This window comes from Caretta caretta, chromosome 10, assembly GCF_965140235.1.
Source record: "Caretta caretta isolate rCarCar2 chromosome 10, rCarCar1.hap1, whole genome shotgun sequence".
NCBI lineage: Eukaryota > Metazoa > Chordata > Testudines > Cheloniidae > Caretta > Caretta caretta.
In genome coordinates, this window is record NC_134215.1 from 61337328 (window position 1) to 61349762 (window position 12435).

Here is a 12435-nt window from a genome sequence, read left to right on the forward strand (position 1 = left end):
AGGTTGGTTTCTTTGTCCCTTCAGGTACTTTCAGCAGTCTTTCTTCTTGGGTAGCCAATGGAAGAGAGACTCATCTGCCTTCCTCCCCACTCTTAAATAAGATTTAAATAAAGACTTGAAATTTGATTCCACTTTCCTTTTAGTGGAAAGTTACAAGAAGTCCAAGATAATGTTTAGTATCACGTGACAAGACTAGGGTGGCCAACTTTCTAATCGCACAAAACTGAACACCCTAGCCCACTCTTCCCCATGGCCCCACCCCTTCCCTGAGGCCCCACTCACTACATTCCCCCTTCCTCGGTGGCTCACTCTCCCCCACCCTCACTCACTTTCACTGGGCTGGGACGGGGGAGCGGGAGGGGGTGAGGGTTCCGGCTCTGGGTGTGGGCTCTGGGGATGGGGGATTTGGGATTCAGGAGGGGGCTCCAGGCTGAGACCGAGGGATTCAGAATATGGGAGGGGGCTACGGGTTGACGCAGGGGATTGGGGTGTGGGAGGGGATATGGGCTCTGGGTTGGAGGTGCTGGCTCTGGGGTGGGGCTAGGGATGAAGGGTTTGGGGTGCAGGAGGGGGTTCCAGGCTCGGGGGTGGGGCTGAGGGGTTCAGGGTGCAGGAGGAGTCTCTGGGCTGGGGCACAGGGTGGAGGTGCAGGGGATGAGGGCTCTGGGCTGGGGCCGGGGTGAGAGCTTTGGGGTCCAGGAGGAGGCTCCAGACTTGGTGGGGGCTCTGGGCTGTAGCAGGGGGTTGGGGTGAATGAGGGGGTACAGGCTCTGGGCTGGCGTTGTGAGCTCTGGGGTGCAGGAGGGGGCTTTGGGGAGCTCAGGGTTGGGGCTAGGGCTTCGGGTTGGGGTGGGGGCTTGCCTTGGGTGGCTCCCAGTCAGTGGTGCAGCAGGCTGCTTCCTGTCCTAACACTGCATTGTGCGGGCCCCGGAAGCAGCCAGGAGGTCTGGCAGTAGAAGGCAGGGGGAGGGGGAGGAGGGAAGGCCGCTCGACGAGCTGTTCTCGCCTGCAGGCACCGCCCCCGTGCTGTGCACTGGGAACCAGCCAATGGATTGTGGAGCCAGTGCTCAGGGCAGCACATGGAGCATGTGAGCCCCCAGCCTAGGAGCTGGACCTGCTGGCCGCTTCCAGGGCACAGCACGGTGCCAGGACAGGTAGGGACTAGCCAGCCTTAGCGCCGCAGCACCACCAACTGGACCTTTACTGGCCCTGTCAACGGTGCGGACCGGAGCCGCCAGGGTCCCTTTTCAACCAGATGTTCTGGTCGAAAACCGGACACCTGGTCACCCTAGACAAGACTAGCTGATCTAGTAGTGTCACAGTTATGTCTCAAGATGCCCCCCAGGAGGGAGAGAGATTAGTATCTTCAGTCTTGTTGTTTCTTCCTAATGGACCATCAAATCTGATAACCTGTTGTCTGGTGGGTGTCTTCCCAACACACACCCAGTTTAATGGTTACATAGTCCATATTCCTAATTTTAGATAAAGAAATGATACATGCATACAGATTGGATAATCACATTCAGTAAATCATAACCTTTCCAATGATATCTTACATGAGCCATCTTGAGAATATCTCAATTATGTCATATCCATATAATAAGCATATTTTCATAAAGAATGTCACAGGAACTCCTGGGGTGAAATCCTGGCCCCAATAAAGTCAGTGGAAAATCTCTCTCTGACTTCAATATGGCCAGGTTATCAGACCTGGATTTTTATCTACAGGAGATATAAAGCATGGGCAGTTTAAATACTAGTTTCTCCATGCTGCTGTACTAAGATCTATGACAATATGCCTTAACAATGACCTGGGGAGAGCCCTTTTTAAAAAAAAAAATCTGATTCTTTGCATTCACCAGTTGTTGGATCAGAGATTATACAGTTAAAGCTAGATCTGTGCCAACTGGTGACATGCAGAGGAGATACCCAGAAATACTGGAGAGGTATCATATGAACACTGGATCATTGAAGTTTCCCTGGGTATGTAATCCCAATTCCCACAGACTCCAATAAGAATTGGTTTCTGTGCCACCACTTGTTCTCCACTATAGCCACTGTCATCTTTTGTTAACCTTCTTCTGTGACAAGACCTTGTACCCTATAGCATTCATCCTTAGCCCCGGCCTGTGACTGACATCCATGGAACCATGTGTCTGTTTGTCCTGAATCCCAAGATACTCCAGGAACTGTATGTTTGTGCGTGTGTTTTCTTCAGCTTTCTCCCTGTACAGAAACCTAATCAGAATTTTTTTTCTTGGAAGGGAAGTCAATTTCTTTCTTCCCTAAAATCAGAATTATTGCTACCATGATCCTGGAGACATCCGTGGGAGCACATGTAAATCAAATGGTAATTATCAAGGTTGGGATGAGAAATAAAAGGTTGTCATCCATCTGCAAAACAGTAAATTTGTCTGAAATGGTAAAATAGGAATACTTTGAAGACAAGTTTCCATTAGAAACTTAGACATTTCAGACAAGGCCCTGCTCCACTTGTCCGTGGTTCTCTGAAGCTAGAAATAGGAGGGAGCCTAGCTTGTAACACTCTGATCTGAAGTAGATGGTGGATGAGAGTGGAAATCAGACAAAGTTGGTCCTGCAATACTTGCATAGCTTGGTAACATAACCCATCTGGAGAATGTCCAGTGACCTCATTTGAGCAAACCTAAATGTAGTCCTTTTGCTCCCAAACTGAAAGAGCCTGGCCCCAGTCAGGGGTCCAACTCCAGAAAGGGCTGGCTGGGAGACCTGAATAGAGCTCTGTGGCAAGAGATGGCAGCACTAATCCTAGCTTGAAAAAGAGGTATTTTCTCCTATTGCACTTTATGGACTGCTTCAATTTGCCACATCACCTGTATTCCTGTCTGTAATATCCAGCAAGACTCAGCATTGTACATCAATTTTTCTGATTACTCTGAATACCCCCAGCTTTCCATAATGTTTCCCATTAAGATAGCTGGGAACTGATCTGTCTGAGGGTCTGATATCAAAGGCCAAAGCCCCATATAAGTGCATGGAACAGATTTGAACTTCACTCCCAACACACCAGGTCAGTTTCATGACTAAAGCAAACAGTGGCTGTTCTGTTTTTAATCTTTGGTTTCACTTTTCCTATATTAAGTCTGGCAATTCAGACCTTTGCTCTCTGTGGTTCTTGCAATGGTCTGTCTGTTCAGTCCTCTCCCCTCCTTTGAGCACATTCTCCTCCTCCTTCCCTCCCTCTCCGTCTTCCTTGATTTTTCCTCTCTCTCTCTCTCAAGATGATCTCTCTGCCCCCTCCCCTCCCCCTTGCTCTCTTCATCCCTAGCTCAATTTCACTTTCCCTCTCCTATAATCTACCTTCCCATGTAAATCATTTGAGACTAAGCCACGCTTTTCCCACACCACTCTGATCAGCATTCTGCTTCCTACTCTGCCTGTGACAGTAGAAGCAATTAGGTCACCAATCAGAGGCTTCTGGAATTGCAGCAGCAGAGTTAGTGATAAAGGAACAGGGAACAGAGCTCCTATGCTGTGGGCAGTTGCACAGGCAGGATGATGAGATGGCAGCAATCCAGAGCAGTGGTCTGACTTATTATGCCTCAAACAAAGCGCAGAAGCACTACTACAGCAGCACAAGCATTCCCACCCCTCCCCTTTGAAAGTTTTCCAGATGTCATAACCACTCTATATAGTGAATTTAGTCTTTTCAGTTCATCTGTACTGCGCCAAAGCTCTGTCCTTGCCTCCGTGGGTCCCCTGTCCTTGCCTCCGTGGGTCCCATGTTTCCTGGCAGATTTCACTAGCCTCACTGTGACCCTCCACATAACCCTTCTCTCTCTAGAGACAACGGTCACAGTCTACTGAGCCATTTTCATCATAAGCCAGCAAGGGAGGTGAGGAGAAGCTATCCTTCCTTGCACAGTCTCTGTTGTCTCCCAGTCTCAGTGATTAATCAGGGGCAAAGGTGGGGGGGGAAAGAGAGCCCGGGCCCACCCTCTACTCTGGGCTCCAGCCCAGGGACCCTAATAGTATCAGCTATGGTAGCTGACCTTTCAGAAACATGACATGTACAATTCCCTGGGCTACTTCCCCCACAGCAACCCTCATTTCCTCAAGCTCCACTTCACCCTTACCCCAGGGCCTCCTTCCTTGAGCCTGATATGGTGTGTACTAGTAAGTCTCTCCAACAGCACAACTTCCTCCCACAGCTCCTGACATGCACACCCACCTGAGTAACTGGGAGGCTTTTAACTAGTTTCAGCCAGCCCCTGACTGGCTTCAGGTGTCCCCAATCAGCCTAGCATTCTCCCTGCCTTCTGGAAAGTTCTTAATTGGCCCCAGGTGTCTTAATTGACCTGGGGCAGTTGTCATTTCACTTATCCTGGTACCAGGGATTTGTTTAGCCTGGAGCTAACATATCTATCTCCCACTACTTTTCTGTAGCCATCTGGCCTTGCCCCGTCTCAGTACTTATGAACATTTTAATGCCTGCTTCAGGGAAAATCATGGCATTTGAATTGCATATGTATATTTTTACATTCACTAGAACTTGCTACTGAAATATTTGTTCTGGCTGTTAATGAGAGGCGCCAGACTGTCAGGGCCCCCTGTGACTGCCACATTTTAAAAAATGGGCTGTGGACACTTGAGGAAAGTGGTCAGTTCATGAAACATCAGCTGAAAGGTGTTGAGGGGTGTGAACTACTTGCACAAAGGCTTTCTAAATGGGTTGGAAGAAATTTCTCCCACTTGCTTTCCAATGCTTCATGTGTATTGTGAGAAGGAGCTAAGTGTGGTATGGAAGTGATGGGAGTGTCACAGTGGCATATGTTTGAACAATTTTTTTTTAAAGAGATGATAGTGGGAGCCTTCCACACTCCAGGGACACAGAAGAAAGGAATAAGCAGAAATGTGGTTAACAGTCATGGGTGTCAGCTTCATTCTCACGTAATAAGAACTTGTTCAGTGCTGTGTTTCCCCAAAGCAGAATGTAAAGAGGCTCTGGACTTAACTCTTATTTGCACCAGGGCAGCTTTACTTCACTCTAGCAGTGCAAAGTGTCCTTAAAATAATTTACATCTACTTTAAGGCCCCTTTACACTGCCAGAGTGTGTACAGTGATCTTTGTGTAAATAGGAATCAGGACCTCCATACTTAAATTCATGGTTGGTGGTATTTGGAATCACACATGTCATCTCAGTGTGAAAGCAATATTTATTCTGTTTAGATTGGAAACTCTTTAAAGCAGGGACCTTGTTTCATACATCTCTAAAGATCTATGTGCCCTTTTGTTGCTATATAAAATCAAGTTCATTTATTAAAAACATGCATCCAAGTTCCTAGGCACTTATAAAAATGTGAAATGGTAAATATTCTTACTACAAAAATCTCTACTACCTACACCACTTTGCAGCCCTGTCAAAAAGCACACTAAGCCCTTAAAACACATGTAAACAAACATAAATAACATTGAACAAAACATTAGGGTATTGCTTCCATAATGGATCAGGCAGTCCAATTGTGCAATGTACTTAGCAGTTTAAGTGTGTTTTCAACTATATAACTAAATGCTGCTTTATGAGACGAAGAGCATGCTTCATTACACAGTGCCTCTTTAATGAATGCATTTCATTATGTAGTGTATATAATTTTATTATTTGATAAATGTGAACAAAGATGATTTATGCCTCCCACAAACCCTTTTAGAAAAGACAGAGCACGTTTATCTATTTTTCATTTCAAGATTAGTTTCTTTTCTCACAAGAACACACAGCTTCACAAGCCCAAATAAATTGCTATGTTTTAATCATAATGTCAAATTATCCATTCCTAATAACCTTTTAAAAACCGACTCAGTAATATTATGATGTTCCTAATTTTACTGAAGTCTTCATAGATAGTCTAGCATACCGTTTTTTTGTCACTGTGTATTTGCATGCAGAACTTCAGAAGTATGAGATATTTTCAGTAGCCTATGTGACATGAATGCAGGGCTCAGTGGATAAGTGACAATGTCACAAAAGCAGTAGCACAAATGGCAATAACACTCTTGGAAGCAATCACAGCAGGCTCCCAAAAGAATGAATTGGTATAGAGACAGAACTGTGACCTGACCTCTACAGCTGGTTCTTCTAGTTCTAGGTTATGACAGATTGGTAGGCCAGCCTGGGGAACCCTTGCATTTCTACTGCATGAGTTATACCTGTCTGTAAATAAACAGACTTCTGTCTTTGGGATTGGTACCTGTCAATCTGGCACCTTTTATGAATCAATGAAAAATACTCTGTCTTTCTCGGATCCTCAATTACTGTAAATCATCATAATGCCGGGGCCACAACTGAGGATATGGAACCAAATGTTCAACAAAGGGGCTGAAAAGCAGGCATAAGATCAACAGAGTCAAAAGGTGATGCACCAAATGTACTGCAGAAAAAACAAAGTGAAGCAATAGATGGGGCATTTGAGCTTCTGAAAGCTCAGTGTTTTATGCCCATTTTCCCCTGCCTATGTAGAAATACAATGTTACAGTGACCTCTGCAGGATTTCTACAAGCATTTCACTATGTAGAATGCTTTCTCTACAGTTTCAAATATGGTCTCTTAAAAAGTTAACTTGCTTTATCTTTCCTGCTTCTTAATTTCTGCCCATCTGTTCTTCTGGAATCAAAACCTCAGGCTATGAAAAATTAATTCGTAATTGGCTGAGCCAAAAAGAGATAAAAATAGTACCTGTAAACCAACAGTTGTGGCAAATTCTCTTAATGCACTTGAGTTAGGCCTCAATCCAGCAAACTACTTAAGCACATGCTTAAATGCTTTCCTGATTTAGGGTCATAATGAGGGATGTAGGTGTGGCACTGAAAAACATATAACTTTTTCGTAGTGGATGTTGTGGCACAAAATTCCAAGGACCTGGAGTCTATTTAGCCCACCCCAGACTGGAGTGTCCCTCTTTATAATGTGCCCCCTTTGCTTCTTTTATAGTTAGAGGCTCAATTTCCCTGCTAAAGTCAGTGTAGTCATTCCACTGAACTCAATTGGAACTAGATCAGGTCAGTGGCAAGGAATATTCTAGAGAGAACTACACCTAAATAGCAAAAATAAAAAATTACTGTACATGTAGTTTCCTATTTGTTTGAGGCTTCATTACAACATACAAAAGGGAGAGTGTTATCCTTAGAAGGGAAAATTTACCAGTGCTATTTTCTTGGCTATTAGAAAAAATAAATGTAGTCCTCATGAGAGTAATGGGAGCACTATTGCCCCAATAATCTATTTTTTCCTCTCAGCAAAAGAATTCCCTCCAATGTTGACCTTGTGGGTAAAGTTTTATCTTACTCACAGTTTTCTACCTCATCTCCAAGCCTCTGGTTGGATAAGGTTCAGGGCAAAATTCAGTCTTCCAATATTATAAGCTTTTAAACACTCTTCTTCTGCATATCAATTTATTTTACATTTCACCTACAGTAGATTTCCTGTTACTCTTGTATCCACATCAGCATTTCTGTCTTTTAATATAATTCATTTAAAAAAAAAAACCCACAACATTTTACTCCTAAAGTTTTATTTCATTTTTTATTATAAATTTGATTTATAATGGAAAATTTAGCAAAATGTTACAATTCGACTGGTGATCATTTTTAAAAGTTATTTCTTTGTCCATATTACTTCTAAAGCCTTATATTATTAAAAACTAGCAGCCAAGATTTCCAGAAGTGTTCAGTGATTCTGGGTGTCCAACTTGAGACACCTGAAAGGGACCTGATTTTCAGAGCGTACTGAGAATCCATGCTTTAAAGAAGTGTAGATGTTCTCTCCATTATATTACTTGGGACCCATCCTAAATTCCCTCTAAGCTGCGCAGCCGCCTATTAAGCCTGCACAGGGGCTCAGGGCTGCGCTGGGGAGAGGTGCCCCTCCCTGCCTGCCCCAGCACAGACCTGCCCCGGCCGGGAGAGAGGACCTTCTCCCTCAGCCCAACCCGACCCAGGCCCGCTGGAGCTGCCCGGGACAGGGGCCCCTCCCTTGGCCCAGCACAGCATAGCCCCGCCAGAGCTGCCTCAATGAGGCACTTCTCCCCCGGCCCCAAGCTGCTGCGGTGAGAGAAGTCTGCGGGGGGGGGGATCCTCTCTCCCCACTGCAGCCCGGGGCAGCCTGCACCCCCATCCCTGGCCAAACCCCTGAGCCCACATCCCCAGCCCCACCCCAGAGCCCACATCCCCTGCACCCCAACCCTCTACCCCAGCCCTGAGCCCCCTCCCACACCCTGAACCCCTCATCCCTAGCCCCACCCCAGAGTCTGCACTCCCAGCCAGAGCCCTCAACCCCCCACACCCCAACCCTCTGCCCCTGCTTGAGCTCCCGCTACACTCCAAACCCCTCAGCCCACCCACCCCCCCATCACCTCCATATTGGTGTCACATAAAATTCATTCCGCACATGGACATAAAAAATTAGAGCGAACACTGACCCATCTCCTTTGTACCTTAACTACTGGGTGTGTGCACAGGAATTTAAATTTGACCGCTTTTGGAGGGATATGTTAAAGACACATAAATGAAAGGTTCACGACGCCTCCCCACCCCCTGATTTCTCGGGATGCATCTGTCAGGGATGCCCAGCAGTGAGGAGACAGCGGCTCCCTTGGGCAGCAGCACTCCCTGTGGCCCTGCAGTCGGGGGGGAGGGAGGAAAGCAGCAGGGTGGCTGGCTGCTGCCTAAGCTCTTCCTCCCCAGCCCCCTACAGCTGCTGCTTCTCCTTCCCTGCTGCTGGAGTGCCAGAGTTTCTGTCTGCTTTGCAGACCCCACCCCAAGGTGAGTCAAGGGGTGAAGGCAGAGGCAACCCGTTGGACTCCAGCAACAGGGAAGAAGAAGCAGCTGGCTGAAGCTATGGGGTGGGGGGAGAAACTCAGGCAACAGCCAGATGCCCTGCTGCTTCCTCCCTCCTTGGGCTGTGGGGAGATAGATTTTTTGGGAGATGCCCCTACTTGCCCGCCCTTGTGCACACCCTTGTTAACTACAAAATTGTCCTATTGATGTCAGGGGAGCACTCAGAGAGCAAAGTCGAATTCATCATTGGTAGTAAAGGTGGCAGAATAGGGATATTATTTTTGAAGTTTAACAGCCAAATTTTTCTAGTCATTGTCCAAGTAGGAGGTGCAGAGCGCACCACTCAAGGTGGAACATCTGGAGGGAGTATGCCACATTGACACACGTTCCTTCCTTGATTTCCACAGTCCACATGGGGGCACACAAAGCTGTGTTATCCAGTAAGCTTGCTTCCCACACGCTGTGCCTCATGCAGAACTATGGCAGACAGTAGACACGAGGTCCCTGGTGTGGTCATTGCCAAACCTGGACAGTTAGCAAGCAGGGAGGGAGGTATTTAAATCCAACCAGATAACTCTTTTAATGGCTTTTATTTAAAAATCATGAAACAGCACAGACATCAGTAGTTTGAGACTCTTATTTTTATGCAAACAAACAGGCCATTATACTTTGGGGCTGATCTTCCTTATAGTGTTCCTTTCACTACTACTATTATCAGGTGACTATAGTGATGGGCAGCCCTATAAAAGCCTAGAGACAGTGTGATATTTGATAGGGCACTGCATGAACTTAAATGAGTGGGTATCTTCCATCTCATACTGTTCATTTTTTACTTGGTTATTCATGTGTAACTTACCATTCAGTATTGCAAAGTAGACATCCAGTAAAATCTCATGTCGAGTTGGTGTTTTTGTGCCACAGATTTCACTTCCATTTTTTATGACTTCAGAATGTAGTATCCACCATGCACCCGAACCTTCCTACAAAGGATATACTGAACTTTACCTTGTTAGGATTTATGTTAACCACCATTATCATTCTGCTACAGAGGACCTATTCAAAGCCCGCTGAAATCAACAGGAGCCTTTCCATTGACTTCAATAGGCTTTGGATCTGACAGCTGGCAATTAATATTTTTGGCCTGATTCTTCAAACTTTTACTCATGTAAATTATCCTTATGTGGACTACTCACATGAGCAAGTATTTGCAGGATTAGGCTTTCTGTTTGATTATACATCAGTTCAAGGGTAGGTGAAAGAAACATGAGCATTGAAAGTTACAGCTCTCATTCTGAAGGCCCCAGCATAAGCACTACTGACAATTTCCCCTGTCTACGCCAAGCAGCAAGTATGTTCTAGAAAGCTGAAATGATTAATGTACAGTAAATATAATAGGAACCTATCCCCTCCTAGTCCTCCAAAAATAAAAAGCAAGCTGCTTATGCAGCCGCTGTTCTTTAGAATTTACACAGCCTTCGCTGGTAATACCATGCAGAGGCTACTTCTGCTTCAGAGAGGACACTGAGCCCCGGTAGTAGCAGCTGAATGTCAATTTAGATAATATATGGTGTGGTAGAATCAGCTTCTACAGCACTCTTATGTAGCCTGCCATGGGATCACTCATTCCCACCTCAGTTTCCCTCCAGGTCCTCAGGCTTCCTTGGTTTGGTATGAGACCCTGGTCAGTTCTAGTTCCAAGAGAGCATCATATAGTCTAGTCCTTAGCTAGCTATAGCCCTTTTACACAGGGTCTGTCTTCTCAAGTTAATATGCATCAGTATTACCTGTATCTCAGCATCCACTGTCAGGGTCTTGATATCAAAATCAAACAATAGTCCCAAAGGAAACATAAAAAAGCATCTTCCCTCATGGGCTACCCTTCCACCCCACTTTCTCATCTAGTGCTCACCCTCGGGACTGACTTTGTCCTTGGAAAGCTATCATCTACCCAAACTTCTGACCCTCTAGGCCTTCTCCCTGGAGTCCTTTGTTCACTCTGGTTCTCCACAGACTGGACTCTTATTCCCCTCTTCTACCAGCCCATTTGCCTGGGGGGTTGGCTTTCTCCAGGGTCTGCCACCAGATCCTCCTCCTCTCCTGCCACTTTCTCCCTTCAGGATCAGCCTTAAAAGAGCCTCGCTCTTGTAGATCTTCTCCCTAACTAACCACAGCCTTTTATGGAAATCATCTGACTCCATCCCAGGTAGGGCTGATAATTGGACCAAGCCATCTGATCCCCAGCACATCAGGATCAGTTGTGGGAGTAGCTGTCCACCACAGGCAAAGTTGAACCTGGCTCTCCTTAAAGGGCCAGCCCGTGACACATGGACACTTAAGACCTACTTCCTCTGCCCTACAAAGAAATGGTGACTGGGGAGAAGGGGAGGAACAGAAGCAGCCAACGCGGGGACTGCTACACCATGGGGAGAAGAAATAAAATGAGGCCCAGCTGGGGCCAGCCCACCTCCCAGCACACTTCTGGACCCAGAACTGTGCAGGGGAGACCACAAACTCTGGGGTCCTGAAGACCCAGGTGGTGCCTTGCCTCCCCACACCACGTGGCCAGGGGGGAAACTGCAGAGGATTCAGTCACAGCCTCAAGCCAGTAGGAACAGAAGCCACCAAAGCAGGGACCTTTTTCTCCTCTGGACATTCCAGTCAAAACTGAAGAAAGTTCTGACTTTCTCTGCCCTGTGCTGATTTGTTTGTTCCAACCCTCCCTCTCTGATGCGTCTCTTCACCTAATCTTCACTCCACATATACCTCTCTTCTCCCCTCCCCTAACCGCCTCACCCTGCTTCCCTTCCCAGTTAGCAGATCCCACCTAACTAACCCCTCCCCCACAAAAAATATCATGGGACTAACATAATGTTTGTTGTCATATAGTTTGCTGGGCTGGAGTCTCATACCCCTCCCCTAACCCTGCATCTTTCTTGTCTATTTAGATTGTAAGCTCTTCAGGGCAGGGACTGTCTGCTACTCCCTATATGTACGGTGCCTAGCACGTTCTAGGTTATCCCTACCATAACTAACAAACAAATAAAAATTAACAACAACAGCTGCCTTTCTATTGCAGTTCCCAATCACCATTCCTTGAGAAGAGGGAGAGAAGGTACAAGGGTTGGGACATAAATTGCTGTTGATATTTTTTAAAGTTTCCGTGGAGCGGGTTTGGACCCAACCTCTATACTGTTGGGGCAGCAGAGAGTGTTTCTGTAGCTCCCATGGGTTGTGCAGAGCAAGACAGATTGTGCAGCATTTGACATAGGCGCCTTCCCTTCCCGCTCCCACCCCCAGGCAGTTCCACAATGCTCTGCCATGCAGCTTCAGGATTCCTAGCCTCTCCAGCAGTATGACCTGCTTCCTGAATAAGCTGGCCTGTTGGGAAGCCAGACTGCTTGATTTGTCTCTTTCTTGATGCCACCCACAGCGTATTCCACAGCACTCTGCCATGCAGCTTCAGAGTTCCTATTCTCTGCAGTAGTCTGAACTGCTTTCTGAGTAAGACAACCCACCATGAACCCAGCCCACTCAGCTCCAAGGTCCTACATAAGTATGTACCCAGCACAACTGTTCTTGAGTGGAGCCCATCTCCTCAGTCTTCCCCTTTCCGTCCCTCCCCCAAA

At 46.5% G+C, this 12435-nt stretch overlaps 1 protein-coding gene across 1 annotated transcript in view; it reads right to left on the bottom strand.

The window, feature by feature from the left end:
* The window catches only part of LOC125644004 (protein unc-13 homolog A-like), a 72791-nt gene that overhangs the window by 41799 nt on the left and 18557 nt on the right, over positions 1-12435 (bottom strand). Inside the window, exon 5 of the mRNA XM_075133071.1 lies at positions 9666-9789. Within this exon, the coding sequence (XP_074989172.1) occupies positions 9666-9789 (124 nt within the window). The remainder of the gene's footprint in view (positions 1-9665; positions 9790-12435) is intronic.